General features: G+C 36.2%; 1 protein-coding gene across 9 annotated transcripts in view; it reads right to left on the reverse strand.

The window, feature by feature from the left end:
* The window catches only part of CSNK1G3 (casein kinase 1 gamma 3), a 116,018-nt gene that overhangs the window by 53,059 nt on the left and 44,280 nt on the right, over positions 1–18,679 (reverse strand). For all 9 annotated transcript variants that reach the window (XM_061422947.1, XM_061422942.1, XM_061422946.1 and 6 more), the window contains 3 exons: positions 18,217–18,286; positions 4,456–4,604; positions 2,395–2,629 (listed from right to left, as the gene is read on the reverse strand). In XM_061422947.1, coding sequence (XP_061278931.1) covers positions 2,395–2,629; positions 4,456–4,604; positions 18,217–18,286 — 454 coding nt within the window. The remainder of the gene's footprint in view (positions 1–2,394; positions 2,630–4,455; positions 4,605–18,216; positions 18,287–18,679) is intronic.

Genomic DNA, 18,679 nt, shown 5'->3' on the forward strand with positions numbered 1-18,679 from the left:
ACACAAATACCACCTGAAATATAAATACTACTGACTTTAAAAAAAAGGCAAAGTGCTCGCTTCGGCAGCACATATACTAAAAAAAAAAAGGCAAAAACCTGAAAAAAAAAAATATCAAGAGTCTACTATCAGGTAAGCTGTCAGGGAAGATGCCATGTGCTATTTCGGCTGAGAGGCAGAAGCAGGGAACAACCGTGGATAGCAGACAGGTCTGGAGAGAATGGTTAAAGAAGAAGCTAAGACCTAAGCTAGAGGTTGGATTAGATGACTTCTAAGGCTCTAGACAAATTGTGATTGTATTTTAAGGAACATTGAGCAGTGATAGTGGATAAATACTGATCAATTTACATTCCTGTCTCTCCTCTCTGTGAGTAACATGGTAGATGTAAAATCTAAAAGCAGAAACTTAAGTTAAACCTGACCAAGGTTTAAGACTTAAGAATAAACTATTGTAAACACAACCTAGAACCAATTTTCTTCAGAAACACACAAAAGTAATCCAATGGGAAAGAATATCATAAAAAGAATACCTCAAGCCTATCTCACACCACACAAAAAATGAATTCTAGGTGGCATACAAAATATTCTCATTATTAAAGGGCAAAGATTCCTTAGGATTTAAAAAGTAGTAATCAGAAAAAATTGATAAATTAGACTTCATAAGTATTTACAACTTTTGTTCATCAATTGTCAACACTAGGAAAATGAATAGACAAGCCACAGATTAGAAGAAAATGTTCACAGGGCATACATTTGCCAAAAGACTCACATCCGGAATATATAAAAAACTCCTAAAAGTAAACAATGAAACAATGTGCACACCACAAAAGAAGATATGCAAATGGTCAATAAGCACATGAAAAGTGCTCACAACCATTAGTCACAGTAAAATAAAATAGCACAACAGATATTCACTAGAATGGCTAGGATGAAAAAGACAGACAATACCAAATGTTGTCAAGAAGGTGAAACAAACAGAACTCCCACTTGCTGCTGATAGAAATCAAAACAGACACACCTACACATATTTCCTAGTTTTATTATTTGTGTATGTTTATTATTCAATAAAAGGACCCAGGGCTGCTTAGAAAATGTATCTAGGCTAGAGTAGAAAAGCTATAACATGAGCCTGGAACAACATACTGCATAAGAAAGGAAAGAAGTTTTCCAAGAGTCATGAGAACATGCCAAAGAACAGCAGAGCCAGCATGACAGAGCAACCAGAAGCCAAATATGGGACAATCTGCACTTCAAAATAAATGATGATATAAATAATGATAGTAATGGACTATAATGCATCCAATTATATCAGAATCCATGAGTCCATGCTTATATAAGTTAACAAACAAGGGAAGAAGGGACAGCTTTTGCCTACGTTAGAATGTAAACTAGAATACATAAGGAATCAGAAAGGAGTCAGAAAATAATCTAGTGGGTATAAATTTGATGAGAAACAAACCTATTTACAAAATCTCAAAACTCACCTTAGAAAATGTTTTCTGAATACAAAGGAAAAATAAGAAACTGTTAAGTGGAGAAACTTAGAAGTCACTAGCCGAGGCAAGTGATCAAAGCCACTTGGAACCAAGGTGACATCATGTCCCTTCTGACGTGATGCACTGAGATCATATCACTTCTATGATATGTGTGCTTAAACTGCATACCCAAATATAATCATGAAGAAATATGAGACAGCCTCAAATACAGGACATTTTACAAGAGAGCCTGCACTCCAAAAAATATCAAGGTCATGAACCATAAAGAAAGGCAAGGAACTGGCCCAGATGAAGAGAGACTAAAGAGATTAACGACAAAAAGATGAAATATGTGATCCTGAACTGGAACTTGAACCAAGGGGAGAAAAAGCTGTAAGAAATTCTGTGCAGTTGATATTATTTTATCCTTTATACAAATAAGGGACGTTCTTTAAAAGGTTAAATTATAGTACAAAGTAAACAGTTACCTCTAAGATACGTATTCTCAGTATTCAATGTATTAGGCAGGTTGCTATCTCCCTGGCTAGCTGTATCAGAGAGCTAAAGTCTCAATCCATAATCTTTATACACATTAAATTCAGTTAAAATTAAGTATTTTTTGACATTCTTTTAACAGAAATAATCAAATGGATCACCCTAAGTGTATCAAAGTTGAATATTTCAAGTTACCAAAAAAGAAAGATACAGTGAATATAAGGATATCTGTCATCCATTTATTTTAAACAAGTTACTTTAAAAGACTTATCAAATACAAATGAAAGTACACTCTAGATGAGATAAATAAAAATTACAATAGAAGCAACTGTAACCTGCAAAAACTGAACCATAATAAGAGATAAAAACTCACACTGTCAGCATACTGAGTTCAAACATCCATACTTACAAAAGGTACACATACCTTTCCCTAAATGTGTGTTTATGCTCATATATCTAGCTGTTCCTGTAAGGCTCTTGTGTTCTCTGTATGGTATGTGTTTCTTTGTTTCTGGATCAATATATTCCTTTGCCAAACCAAAATCTATAATATGAATAACTTGCTGGGTTTTGTTTCCCGGCCGGCCTATTAAGAAGTTCTCAGGTTTTACATCTCTGTATATCAAGTTCTTTGAATGGACATATTCCATGCGAGAAATCTTGATGCAAAAAAGAAAAAAAAAAAAAAGATAAATTTTATTTTAGGCTTGACTAGCATAAAATAGGATGAGAGCAGCAAGACAATTTTCACAATGAAAACAATGTAAAGAAGGAAAAAAAAAAAAAAACAAATTGTTTTATCCCCTTAAAAGCAACATGCTATCACTCCATAGTTTCTCAAAAACATGTTCAATTATGATTAAAAATCTCAGCTTTTTCTATTTTGGGCACTTATAAATGGAAGTGCTTGAATTTTATGAATTCCTTTCATATCAGGAAGACTGATTTGATCAAAACTTTCAGATGATGCCACCTTATACAATCAAACAGATTTACCAATACAAAATCTTAAAAATATAAACAGATATATTCGGAAAACTGCAATTTATTTTTCCTTTTCAGGTCAATAATGGAAAACCTTTTACAATTACACTAAAGAAACTTAGAGAGTCCAACTGTTAAAAACAGCTAACAGAGTACCCTTCGGTCATATTTTTCTTTTTCATAACTTGTTTACTTTTCTTACGTATTAAACATTTAAAAAGATATCGAAACTAGAAAACTTTGGAATACAACTCTAATAATAATATAATACATTTTTATTCCTTGCTTTACAGTTACTCAATATTCATTGTATAAACTGTCACAAAATAAAACATTACAGATAAGTAAATAAAAGTGCTTCATTCAGTAATAATCATGGTCACAATACAACGTAAGTGAACACAGTCACTCAAGCCATTTTAGTTTGTTAACAAATTTTGGGTCATATATATATATATATAACATTCTGTGACCTACACTTTTCATTAACAATGTGTTATGAGCATTTTTCAGGTCATGAAATATTCTTTTAATAAACACTTTTTAATGACTATATATTATCTTATTGTTATTAATAATTTACTCAACTAACTTATTTCTGTGCATCTGGGTTGTGTCCCACTTTATTATGGACATCTCTGGACAAAAAGCTTTAAGTACACCTGAATACTTCTACAGGGTAAATCTGCAGAAGTGAAAAAAACCAACAGATAAAAACAATTCTAAGACTTCTGCAAAATATACTTATTAATAACATTTGTTTAGAAACTTCCTTAAAAATTACCCTCTAAGTTACTTCCCCACAGGCTCCCTGAAATTTAAATGATGTCTAAGACTCCCTCATTAGTTTGCTTCTTTTCCTAGGCCATTTTACATTAATTTACTGAGATTAAAAACATGTGTTTCTGAGGGTTCTCTTCTCTAAGTATTCATTTTTCCCCCCCCATATGGTAGACCTTTTTTTAGTTTTATTGAGAAATCTCCATACTGTTTTCCACAGTGGCTATACCAATTTACATTACTACCATCAATGTTTGAGGATTCTCTTTTCTCTGTATCGTCACCTATGTTTGCTATTTTCATTCTTTTTTAATTTATTGTTTTATTGAAGGATAATTGCTTTACAGAATTTTGTTCTTTTCTGTCAAACCTCAACATGAATCAGCCATAGGTATACATATATCTCCTCCCTTTTGAAGCTCCCTAAGCATTCATTTTTGACATGAAAAGAGTGCTGGAAACAACTTAATTCTCAAACTAAGCATTGTGATCTTAAAGCAGTAAGATACTAATTTTTTCATACAAAAAATTATATCTGAATCAGTTATTTTAAGCTACTTTCATCCTAACAAGACAATGATATGAAAAGTAGACATATTTTTTATTAGGTTGAATGCTGTGGATGACAATGTTGCAGAACTTTTAACTTTTAATGTAACTTAGTAACCAAACGGAACCATACAATTGTTCAAGCAGCTTCAAAACATCCTGCTTTACTTACCAGTTGGATAGCTATCATGAGAACCGTTTTAAGAGAAAATGTTCTGTCACACAAATCAAACAAATCTTCCAAACTAGGTCCCAGTAGTTCCAGCACCATAGCGTTGTATTTACCACAAGGGCCAAAATAGTAAACTTGAGGTATACCATCTAGGGGAAAGAAGAAGGACTTTAATAACTTCCTCATCTTAAATATCAAACTTTGTTTCCTAGAAAATCAATACACAATTTTTTAAACATTCTGTAGTTTTAAGAACTGTAGCAGGCATTTTACTTTTTCTGTACAAACTTTTCTTGACCCAGCCTCCTCCCTCGTGAACCACAGGGAGCCGGGGTCCACCTCTGCTCCACCTGCACCGCTGAACTACATTATAAACACCGCTTCACTGCTGGTCTCCACTTCACCACAGAAAGGAGCTGTGCATTTGAGCCTTATTATTTCCAGGGCCTACAGAAATGCCTGGCACACAGGAAAGCTCTAATTTGTACTGAAAAAAAGGAGCCACTGCACTCTTTGATAACCTTGTGGTAGGCATAATGTTAAGATCAACCCCAAGATTCCCATCCTCTGGTATACACATCCCTCTGGTGTATAATCCTTCTCCTCCAATTGTGGGCAAGATTCCCAGATTTTCCTCTAATCATTAGGCTGTATTATATGGCAAAGGTAACATAGTTAAGGCCCGTGTCACTGGAGTTTAACATCAAAAGGGAGATTATTCCGATGTGCCTGACCTAATCAGGCAAGACATTTAAAAAAGCCATTCTAGAAGTCAGAAATATTCAAAAGCAGCAGAGCAGTTCTGTTAACGTTAAAAAAAAACTACCATGTTGCACAAGATGGCCACATGCCAGAGAATGGTGGGCAGGCTCTAGGAACTGAGAGCTTCATCCCACAGCCCTGAAAAAGTCAATTTTGAAAATACCAATGAACCTGTAAGAGGACTCTGAGCCTCAGAAAAGACTGCAGTCCAGGCTTACACCTTGATCTAAACCTAGAAAGACTCTCAAAAAAGGACAAAGCTAAACTATGCCTGTACTCCATAGAAACTGGGAGAAGACAATAAAGTCTAATATCACTAATTACTAAATAATTCATTATGAAAGAACACAAAATAATACAAACTCCAAATATAAAGCCTACATGCACAGAAATCAAATGTACTTTACTTTTACTTTTTCATGTATTTTTTTTAATTTATTTGTTTTTAACTGGAGGATAACTGCTTTACAATATTGTACTGGTTTCTGCCATACATCAACATGAATCAGATACAGATATACATTATGTCCTTTCCCTCTTGAACCTCTCTCATATACTTCATTTTTAGAACTAAGACTCCCAAAAAATTAACATATAATAGGTGATCATTTTATTTTAATACTGCATCTATCTATTTGTTTTGAGGAAATGAACAACTTCCATCTTAAATGCCTCAGTTTTACTTACAAGTGTTTTCTGTTTTGTGTAATGACTTTGGAAGGGAAAAATCTTTCTAAAATATACTAAAACCTTCCCCCATTCTTTTAAAATAAAGAGCATGAGGAATGCAATTTCACTCTTACTGTTTATTCTATCATTTTGCATAGTTAGTACTGCATGGCAAAATAAAACACTGGACTGGAAGCCAAGATAATTAGGCTCTTAGTCTGTCTTAATACTAACTATTCAATCTCTCAAGTAGACTTCAGTTTATCTATAATATCAATAGTTTAGAAAAGACCAATTTTTCCTGAAATGTGAACAAACGTAAGGGAGGTGTTAGGACAGCTGAAGATAGGAAGGTAACAAAATATAGTCATGATAGGCACAGAGGAAGGAGACACAGTCAAACTTCATACATGGTCCCCTCCTCAAAAACAGAGATTCTCATACACTCCCATGGGTAAAGATACACTCCCATACATACGCATACACTATGTGTATGTATCATCACCCTGCACCACACACCAGACACACACACACATTTTCCCCTGCCAAAAGAATCATTATAGCATGAGTTAAGGTTGGTTGAATGGGAGGATGTGGAACCACAGACACAGAGGATCCAAAACATGTATGTGGAGGGCCGACCATGAGTTGCATGTGGATTTTTCACTGTGCAGAGGGTCACTGTCCCTAACTCCTGTTTTTCAAGTGTCAGTTCAACACTGCTTAATTCCAAAGAGCTCCAAAATGAAGCTCATGGTTAATAAGAATAGAAGTAAGGCTATACAACTTTGAATATTAGGGAGAGCATGAGAAATACTTTAGTCAGTTATAGTTAATACTTGGATTAAATAAATGTGGCCTAAATCTTTTTCCAATTCAAGTTTTTCTTTGTCGTCCCTGAATCGTTTTTGTTGTTGTTGTTATTAAAAGTTTCAAGTGTGAAGCATTATAATTTGACATCTGTACAGGCATTCCTTGTTTTGTTGCACTTCACCAGTATTTTTTTTTTTTTTTTATTACAAATTGGAAGTTTGTGGCATCCCTACAAAGAGCAAGTCTTTGGCGCCCTTTCTCTAACAGCATCTGCTCACTTCATGTCTTTGTGTCACATTTGGACAATTTTCACAGTATTTCTGACTTTTCCGAATGGGAGCTTCCCTTGTAGCTCAGTTCGTAAAGAATCTGCCTGTAATGCAGGAGACCCAGGTTCGATTCCTAGATCGGGAAGATCTCCTAGAGAAGCAAATGGCAACCCACTCCAGTATTCTCTCCTGGAGAATCTCATGGACGGAGGAGCCTGGCAGGCTACAGTCCATGGGGTCACAAGAGTCAGACACGACTTAGCAATTAAACCACCACCTTAGCATGAGTTCTTACTAGAGTCACTCATACCATATTTGAGTTATATCTACCCATATGATGTGTAAAAAAGACAAAAGGCTCAGAAATAGTGGATAAGAGACTCATTAATGTTTATTCTAACTCTGACATACGGCTTTTACTATGCTATATACATTAAGAGCCTAGTGATACAATTAAGATTTATCAATAGCTCTTAGTTACTAACTTTTAAAAAATATTTCTATGATATTTTCTCCTGCCTCTGTGCCACTGAAAAGTATTTTTATGTTCTTAATCTAGCAATCTCTAATAACCCATTTCCTGTTGCTTCTAGCCATAAAGATGCTCACCGAACTCAGGAGGAGAATGGATTAACATAGAGACAGAAATATAGGAAAGTACCAAATAAATTATAACTGAATTAAAAACATATATATACTAGAGGAGTTCAGTGGTAGACTGGATGTGGTCAAAGACTGAATCAGTGAGCTGCAAGACAAAACAGCTGAACTTATCTAGACCGAGAAGCAAAATGAATCAAAAAACGTGGAATTAACTTAAGAAACCACTGAGACAGCATAAAGCAAAATAACATTTGCATTACATAGATCCCAGAAGGAGAGAGAGAAAAAGGGCCCGAAAAATCATCTGAAGAAATATAGCTAAAAATTTCTCTAATCTGTGGAAGGAAACAAGACATCCAGGTCCAGGAATTCCAGAGAGTTCCAATAAAGATTAACTCTAACAAACATATACCAAGACATGTCATAATTAAAATGATATAAGTTAAGGATAAAGAGAGAGTCCTAAAAACAAGAGAAAACCAACTTATTACCTACAAAGTAAATCCCATAAAATAATCAGATTTTTCAGTAGAAACTTTACAGGCCAAGAGTAAGTGGCATAACGTATTCAGAGTGTTACAAAGGAAAAAACTTTCAACCAAAAATTCTCCATCTAGCAAGTATATCATTCAGAATTGAAGAAAGGATAAAGAGTTTCCCAGATAAACACAAGCTTAAAGAGGTTCATCACAACTAAACTGGCCCTATAAGAAATACTGAAGAGGTTTCTTAAACTGAAAAGAAAAAGAACTAATTAATAATAAGAAAACATACACAAGTAAAAAATATTATTGGAAAAGAGGTAGTGTATCAATCACCTATAAAGCAAACATGATAGTTTAAAGACAAAAAGTAGCAAATTTAAATTAAATTCCAATAACAACGGCTGCATTAAGAGACAATATATGTCATTAAAAGCATAAAACATTGAGAAAAACCTTATTTTGTTAGATAAAGCTTTGGAATTTAAGATGCTACCAGTTTAAAACAGGCTACTACTTATATAAACAGTTCTATGTGAATCTCATAACAACCACTGGGAAAAAAACTTGTAGTAAATACACAGAAGAAAATGGAAAGAAATGTAAATATAACACTGAAGAAAACTACCAAAACACAAAGAAAGAGGAAAAGAGAAGAAAGGAACAGAGAGGAACTACAAAACCACGAGGAAAAAATTAACAAACTGACAGTAAGTACGTATTTATCAAGAACTACTTCAAATGTATATGGACTAGAACAGCCAATTAAAAGACACTGAGGGACTGTTTGAATTTAAAGAGGAAAATTAAAAAAGACGTATCTACATGCTGTCTACACAAGACTCACTTCAGGAGGAAGGATACACACAGTCTGAAAGTGAAGAAATTGAAAAAATTTCAATGCAGACATAAATGAAAAGAAAGTTGGACTAGCTACACTCATATCCCCTGGAGAAGGAAATGGCAACCCACTCCAGTATTTTTGCCTGGAGAATCTCATGGACAGAGGAGCCTGGTAGGCAACAGTCCATGGGGTCTCAAAGAGTCGGACACGACTGAGCGACTTCACTCACTCTTCACTCACACTCATATCAGAGAAAGAAGATTTTAAAACAAAGACTATAAAAGACAAAGAAGAGCAAACATAACGATAAAGATGTCAATCCAGGAAAAAGGTAAAACATTTATAAATGTATATGCATCTAGTAGAGGAGGACTAATATATACAACTCAAATATTAACAAACCTAAAGGAGAAATTGAAAGCAAACAATAATAGCAGAGGACTTTACCACCCTACTTACATCAATGGATAGATCACCCAGAAAAAAATAATCAGAAAGAAAACAAATTTAAATCATGTATTAGATTCCATGGATTTAATATATAGAGTATTCCACCCAAAAATCACCAAAATATACATTCTTTTCAAGTGCACACAAAACATTCTCCAAGACAGATCAGATATTAGGTCACAAAGTCTCAGAATAAATTCAGAAAAGCTGGTATCATATCAAGCATATTCTCCAACCACAATTCTATGAAACTAAATATCAACCACAAAGCACAAAATCATAGAAATTAATAAACAACATGTACCAAACAACCAATAGGTCAATGAAGAAATGAAAAAATACCTAGAAACAAGTGAAAGCAGAGTAACAACATACCAAAATCCATGGGATGCAGCAAAAGCAGTTCAAAGAAGAAAGTCCATAGCAATACAGGCCTACCTCAAGAAGCAAGAAAAATCCAAAATAAATAATATAACTTTACACCTAAAGGAAACAAAAAGAATAAATGAAGCTCAAAATTAGAAGAAGGAAATAATAAAGATATGAGGGGAAATAAATGAAAGACATTTAAAAAACAATAGAAAAGATAATGAAACAAGAGCTAGTTCTTTAAACAGATAAAATTGGCAAATCCTTGGTTAGACTAATCTTAAAAAAAAGAGGACTCAAACAAAATCAAACTGTAAGAGGAGAAATTACAAATGATACAACAGAAATACAAAAAATTATGAAACCACTATGAACCAATATTCAATATCAATAAATTAGACAACTTAGAAAAGAATGGAGAATTCCTAGAAACATACAAGCTCCCAAGACTGAATCATGAAGAAACAGAAAATCTGAATAGAATAACTACTAGTAAGGAGACGGAAAGATTAATCAAAAAGCTCCCAGCAAACTCAAGTCTAGGATCAGATGGCTTTCATCGATAAATTATTCAAAACATTCAAAAAGATTTAATACCAACTCTTCTCAAATTCTTCCCAAAAATTGAAGAGGAAGAAAACCTTCCAAACACATCTCATGAAGACACCATTACTCTGATACCAAAACCAAACAATGACCCCCATTAAAAAAAATAAGAGGCCAATATCCTTGATAAGGGCTCCCCCGGTGGCACAGTGGTAAAGAATCCACCTGCCAATGCAGGAGCCACAGGAGACTTGGGTTTGATCCCTGGGTCAGGAAGACCCTCTGGAGTAAGAAACGGCAACCCACTCCAGTATTCTTGCCTGGAAAATTCAATGGACAGAGGAGCCTGACGAACTACAGTCCATGGGGTCACAAAGAGTTGGACACACTCAGCGACTGAGCACACACATCCCTGATGAACAAAGCTGCAAAAATCCTCAACATTAGCAAACCAAATCCAGCAATACATTAAAAGAATCATCCATCATGATCAAGTGGGATTAATTTCAGGGATGCAAGAACATTTAACATCTGCAAGTCAATCAACATGATATATTATATTAACAAAATGAAGGATAAAAACACATGATTATCTCAACAGACTCAGAAAAAGCATTTGACAGAATTCAATTTACGAATTTGAAAAATTCATTTATGATAAAAAAAAATGGGCAGAGGATCTGAATAGGTATTTTTCTAAAGACACAGTAAGAGGCACATGAAAAGACGTTCAACATCACTAATTATGAGGGAAATGCAACCAAAACCACAATGAAAGATCACCTCACACCTGTCAGAATGGCTATTATCAACAAGAAAAAAAATAACAAATGCTGGAGAGGATGTGGATAAAGGGAACCCTTGTACACTATTGGTGGGACTGAAAATTGGTGCAGTCATATGGGAAATAGCATTGAGATTCCTCAAAAACTTAAGAACAGAACTACCATCTGACCCAGCTATTTTCACGTCTAGGTATTATCCAAAGAACACAACACAATGTGAAAAGGCACAAGAACCCCTAAATACTGCAGCATTATTTACAATGGCCAAGAAACAGAAATAACCTAAGTGTTCATGGATGCATGAATGGATAAAGAAGATGTGGTACACATACATGAAGGCATACTACTTCACCACAAAAAAAGAATGAAATCCTGCCATTTGTGACAACATGGATGGACACTGAAAGTTTTATGCTAAGTGAATAAGTTAAGCAAACAAGACAAATACCACAAAAAGTTACTCATGTGTGGGATCTAAAAAAAAAAAAAAATGAATGAATACACAAAATAAATAAAAAAACAAACTCAGATCTGATGAGTTTGTTAGAACTCATTAGAATCAAATTCTAACCTAATGTAGAAATTAGATTAGTGTTACCAGAGGGAAAGGGAGTTGGGGGAATGAGTGAAATGGGTAAGGGGAGTCAGCTGTACAGTGATGGACAGTAAATAGAAATGTGGTGACGATCACTTTGTAGTGTGTACAGGCATACTTAGGACATATTCTGGGTTCAGTTCCAGACCACTGCAATAACAGGAAAATCAAAATAAATGTAAACAGAATTTTTTGGTTTCATGGTGCATATAGAAGTTATATTTACACTATACTGAAGTCTATTAAGTATGCTGTAGCATAATGTCTAAAAACACAATGTACATCAGATCAGATCAGATCAGTCGCTCAGTCGTCTCCAACTCTTTGCGACCCCATGAATCACAGCACGCCAGGCCTCCCTGTCCATCACCAAGTCCCGGAGTTCACTCAGACTCACATCTGTTGAGTCAGTGATGCCATCCAGCCATCTCATCCTCTGTCGTCCCCTTCTCCTCCTGCCCCCAATCCCTCCCAGCATCAGGGTCTTTTCCAATGAATCAACTCTTCGCATGAGGTGGCCAAAGTACTGGAGTTTCAGCTTTAGCATCATTCCTTCCAAAGAAATCCCAGGGCCGATCCCCGTCAGAATGGACTGGTTGGATCTCCTTGCAGTCCAAGGGACTCTCAAGAGTCTTCTCCAACACCACAGTTCAAAAGCATCAATTCTACAGCTTAAAAACCCTTTATGGGTAAAAAATGCTAACCATCATCTGACCCTTCAGCAAGCTGTGACAGTAACATCAAAGATCACTGTACATAGTTCACCAGAACAAACATAATAATAATGGAAAACTCTAATGGTGGTGGTTTAGTCGGTCAGTCAGGTCTGACTCTTGAGACCCCCATTGACTGTAGCCTGCCAGGCTTCTCCGTCCATGAGATTCTCCAGGAAAGAATACTGAGTGGGCTGCTATTTCCTTCTCCAGGGGATCTTCCCGACACAGGAATCGAACCCAGGTCTCCTGCATTACAGGCAGATTTTTCACCAACTGAGCTACAAGGAAACTCCCATTCAGAAAAGTCAGAAATACTGTGAAAATTGTCCAAATGTGACACAAAGACATGAAGTGAGCAGATGCTGTTAGAGAAAGGGCGCCAAGGACTTGCTCTTTGTAGGAATGCCACAAACTTCCAATTTGTAATAAAAAAAAAAAAAATACTGGTGAAGTGCAACAAAACAAGGAATGCCTGTACAGATGTCAAATTATAATGCTTCACACTTGAAACTTTTAATAACAACAACAACAAAAAAGATTCAGGGATGACAAAGAAAAACTTGAATTGGAAAAAGATTTAGGCCACATTTATTTAATCCAAGTATTAACTGTAACTGAGTAAGTATATCTCAAACACTCTCCCTAATATTCAAAGTTATATAGCCTTATTTCTATTCTTATTAACCATGAGCTTCATTTTGGAGCTCCTTGGAATTAAGCAAAGTAGAACTGACCCTTGAAAAACACAGGAGTTAGGGGCACTGACCCCACTGCACAAAAACCCACATATAACTCATAGTCGGCCCTCCATATACATGTTTTGGATCCTCTGTGTCTGTGGTTCCACATCCTCACATTCAACCAACCTTACATCATGCAGTATTGTAGTGAAAGTGTTAGTCATTCAGTCTTGTCTGACTCTTTGTGACCCCATGGGCTACAGCCTGTCAGGCTCCTCCGTCCATGGAGTTCTCCAGGCAGTAATACTGGAGTGGGTAGCCATTCCCTTCTCCAGGGGTCTTCCAGACCCAGGCATGTAACCTGGGTCTCTTGCATTGCAGGCAGATTCTTTACTGTCTGAGCCACCAGGGAAGCCCACCAGGGAAGTAGTACTTACTATTGAAAAAAATCCATGTATAAGTGGACCCACACTGTTCAAGGGTCAACTGTATAGTGTTCAGACTCTGTCGTCATATAATTTTGCCTTCCTCTCCCTTCCCGCCATACCTCCCATTCTAAGGCCCAGATTTACTCTGTCTTGCCATTTTGTTCTAAGGCTGCATTTCAAAGTTTTCTACCCTAGTTCTGCTATCCAAATCACCAACTTTTCTTTTTTTCCCTACCTTTAAGTCTCCCCTCTTCAAACGTGTCTATTAAGCATAACTCAAAATTCTTAACTATTCACATAAAATTTCTGAATTGAAAAGACGTATACGTAAGTGAATTCATATAAGCCAACTCATTGTTGGCAGTTGTACATGTACATTCAAGCAAGGTATACACGTAATATATCTGGCTTTCTAAAATAATACTGAGAAAGAGATCAATAAAGGAACAAGTAAGAACTGCTTCCATTTTCTTCAAAACTTCCTTGCTTTAATGGTTTCAAAGAGTCTCAAAAATATTTATCTCTACCTTATCCAGATGGCTAAATTCCATAAAGAGCATTACATTTCATTGAGTAAATTAAATATTTAGTCTCCAATATGAATAGAAATACCTCAGCTTTACCATTCAACATAATTTTACCTTAAAATGACTCAGCACAGATCTCTGGTGAAAAAAAAAAAATGATCTAACTCTAAATAACTCTTTGAAATACATATTGCTTCATGAGTCAATGAATGCAAAAACTTCTTACATAACTACTAATGTAATAGATAATGTATTTCAACACAAATTCTGTCATTGAAGTACAGGATCAGAGTTAGATATCTTTTTAAAATCAAGAGTACAAAGCAAGCACTGTAAAAACCAAACTAAAATTCCATTTCCCAGGTCATGGCTGGGCAGTTTTCTAACAATGAGCAAACAAATCAAACTGCTATGAATTAGGAAGAGCTGCAACTAATAAACAAGGGATAGGGAGTACCCGAAACAAGCACCAAACAAAACAACACGACCACAGCAATATGAATATGATACGCAAGACCAGAAGGAGAGGCGAGGCACAGGAGGGCAAGAAAAGAGAGGCTCTGGGGAGATGGTTGAGAACAGAGAGTAATGAGGCTTTAAGTTACTAGCTGTGTCTCTTGATCAAAGTTTTTTGGCTACTAAAAAGCATGAACACGATCCAACTCAATGGGCAAAAGCAAGCTTTTGTATTTGTTTTTGTATCCAGTGAACTTTCAACTATATAACTTAAGAGTCTACCCAATTTCAATTGTTCTAAATGCATTTTTGATACTACTACAAAAAGTCATTGATTGTGGGCTGACAAGTTACTCTGATAACTTCTAACATCACTAATTTTCAGTGATGCTTATTAGCATCCCCAACACTGGAGACAAGTATATTTTTTCCCAAGAAACGCTCAAGAATGGGTAAGAATACAAAATTCACACACTACATGAAAGTACAATTGTACCATCTCTCTCCCAAAATAAATTTACCACTTCATTTTATATTTCAGCATTTCACTTATGTGATAAAACACCATCAATTAAGCCACAAAATAACATATGGAGATCCTACACTCTTGATACTGCTTGGTACTTCAGTTCCTTATAGGTGGGCAACGGTTAAGCATGTTATTGAAAGAATCATTGTCATGATGTTTCTTTCCATTTTCAGGTCCACTATTGTTCATGTACGAAGGATTAGAACAGAAGTAGTGGTAAAGAACCCATCTGCCAATGCAGGAGACATAAGAGACATGGGTTCGATCCCTGGGTCGGGAAGATCCCCTGGAGGAGGACATGGCAACCCACTCCAGTATTTCTGCCTGGAGAATCCCCATGGACAGAGGAGCCTGGAGGGCTACAGTCCACAGGGTTGCATAGAGTCAGACATGACTGAAGCAACTTAGAACGCATGCACATCAATATTAACATTCTTATCACGAAGTTTAAACTCTACAGATCTGATCAAGAAAAACTAACTATAGAATTAGCACATAGGTTATGTTCTTTTCCAAGGAAATTTTTTGCTTTCAGGCATTCTTCACTTTTAGCACAAATGCTTATACTCCTAGCTCAGCAGTTCTCAACACATGGTTCCCAGCATCCAATCTTCCTTCTTCTGGTAACACCTCAGTTTCCCATGAGACATGGGAATATCTCCCTATTCCCAGCCCCTGGATTTCAGGTAGTATCTGAGATGAGCACAAGATGCAAGTCTGGGTGATCAAATTCACAGTGATTAAATCACTAGATACGAAATAAGTATGATTCAGTCCTAGAACTTTTATTTTTTTGGTGCTATTAACTTTTCTCCCCAAAGCTTAAACTTTTACCCAATTAACAACGCTGTGGTAATTTCAGGTGAACAGTGAAGGGACTCAGTCATATGCATATATGCATCCATTCTCTCCCAAACCCCCATCCATCCAGGTTGGCACATAACACCGAGCAGAGTTCCATGTGCTATATAGTAGGTCTTTGTTGGTTATCCGTTTTAAATACAGCAGCATGCACATGACCTTCCTAAAATCCCTAACTATTCCTCCCTCCCCACTTCAGGAAACCCTTACAATTCAGTTCTAGAACTTTTGCTGAAATTTTTAGTTAAGAGATACTTTTATAAGTGCTAAGCTAGGCTGTTGGTAAGCTTCTCTGTCATTTCATAAGAAGGGCCAGAGAACAAAGCTTACACATATGCTTACACACAGAGAGACACACACAAACAGCATACAAATTAAAGAATGTCTCTGGTGACAGTATTGCAATGTCTTATAAACAAGTCTTTTCCCTGAATTTACAGTACATGGTCAATAAACTACTTTTTTCCCCCCACTTAGCTTCTTAGGGCTTTCTGTCACTTACTGCTGCTGCTAAGTCACTTCAGTCGTGTCCGACTCCGTGTGACCCCCATAGACGGCAGCCCACCAGGCTCCCCCGTCCCTGGGATTCTCCAGGCAAGAACACTGGAGTGGGTTGCCATTTCCTTCTCCAATGCATGAAAGTGAAAGTGAAGTCGCTCAGTTGTATCCGACTCCTAGCAACCCTATGGACTGCAGCCTACCAGGCTCCCCCATCCATGGGATTCTCCAGGCAAGAGTACTGGAGTGGGGTCACTTACTAGTCCTAACTAATATGTATAGTTTCATATATAATTAATTGTATCCCCTTATCATTTAAATCTCAATTGTCAGTGATAATTTTGATAAGTCCTGGAGGACTGTATCAGACTCAAACACGCACTATAGAAAGATTATAATGATAAAACCATTATTACAAAATGTCAACTTAGTGTCCCCACAATGATGACTCATTTGGAAAGCATGCTCTAAGGAAAAAGAAAAGAATGCAAAATTGATAATGTATTAAGAAATGTACAGCTCTACCAAGCAGAAGGTAAACATGAGCTTACAAAAAGACACATGAAAAAATTCCGTTCTACTGAACCTGGGAAAACAAAATACCCTTACTTGGTAAGACACTGTACATATAAAAATCATTACAGTTAGTAGAACAGAAATGAAAAGTGGAGCTGAGAGAAACGTTAACATAAAGTAAATACAACGTAAAATAGGAAATTTTCTCGTTAGTTTTTTTCCAATGGAACAAAATATCCATTCTCACTTAGAGTTTATGTTAAACTATACTGGTATTAATTTCTTACAGCCACTGTAATTACTACACATTTGTGGCTTAACAGAAATTTATTTTCTCACAGTTCTGGAGGCCAAAAAATTTGAAATCAGTTTCAACAGGCTGAATCAAAAAGGTTCTACAGGACAATCCTACACCAGGATTTCAAGATTCCTTGGCTTATTGACCATATCACTCCAATCTTGGCCTCAGTAGCCACTAGGCCTTCTCTTCCGTTACGTAAATCGTTCCTCTGACTCTCTTTTACTGTGCATTTGGGGCCACCCAGATAACCCATGTGCTGTAGTCCAGGGGGTCGCAAAGAGTCCGACACAACTGAACAACTGAACTGAAGTGAGATAACCCAAAATAATCTTTAATCTCAAGATCCTTAACTTACTCATACCGGCAAAGTCTTTGCTATAAGGTCACATTTATAGATTCTAGGGCCTGTGATATGGATATCTTTTAAGGGGCCATTTTTCAGCCTACTATTATGTCCTAAGTCATTTCAGTAACTATCAGTTCAGTTCACTTCAGTTCAGTCACTTAGTCATGTCCGACTGTGCGATCCCCATGAATCGCAGCACGCCAGGCCTACCTGTCCATCACCAACTCCCGGAGTTCACTCAAACTCATGTCCATCAAGTCAGTGATGCCATCCAGCCATCTCATCCTCTGTTGTCCCCTTCTCCACCTGCCCCCAATCCCTCCCAGCATCAGAGTCTTTTCCAATGAGTCAACTCTTCGCATGAGGTGGCCAAAGTACTGGAGTTTCAGCTGTAGCATCATTCCTTCCAAAGAAATCCCAGAACTGATCTCCTTCTATCACCAAAAAGGCTAAGAGTCTGGAAACTATATGAACTTTATATTCCCCAATTAAATTTTTTCACAATGTTCTCTATTTCTATTGGTACCAACACAAAAAGCTCTAAAAATGGCATATTTAAAATAAAAAGGAAGACTCTAGTAAGAAAATAACCTACTAAGCATAGCCTTAAGAAGTATTACTTTTAACTAAATTTAACATAGTATTCCTTGAAACTTAGAGTTACTATCATGACAATTCATTTTATTACAAATTTAAAAATTAATATAAGACTTTACCTCCAGATCCTAACTGCTTGTAGAATCTGTATTCCAAATGTAGCTGTGGTGCTCTGGATTTCATGGGCTCCTGTTTAAAAAAAAAAAAAGCAACAATAAAAAATATACAAGTTATTAAAGTGTCACTAGGCCCCAGTTATTACGAATGTTACAAATCTTGATGTCAGCTCTTATATAGTGTAACACTCTATTAGGTATCCTTGTCTCCCTAAGGTTAAATCCAGATAATAATCAACTTTAAGTACAATGTAAAATAAATTAATGCCATAAACATATACAAGGTTAAGTGGCTATTACACAAGCATTAGGGAAGTCTATGTTTGACTCTTTGACCCTGAAGAAAAGTATACTGTTAACATTCTTGACTAAGGCAATGATGGCCCTGATTCTACTTCTGTTCCCAGGAATTACTGTGCCCTGTACATTATATATTTCTGATGGAAAGGTTCTGGGTTAAAGTGAC

Source organism: Bos javanicus, chromosome 7 (genome assembly GCF_032452875.1).
Source record: "Bos javanicus breed banteng chromosome 7, ARS-OSU_banteng_1.0, whole genome shotgun sequence".
In the NCBI taxonomy this organism is placed as follows: domain Eukaryota; kingdom Metazoa; phylum Chordata; class Mammalia; order Artiodactyla; family Bovidae; genus Bos; species Bos javanicus.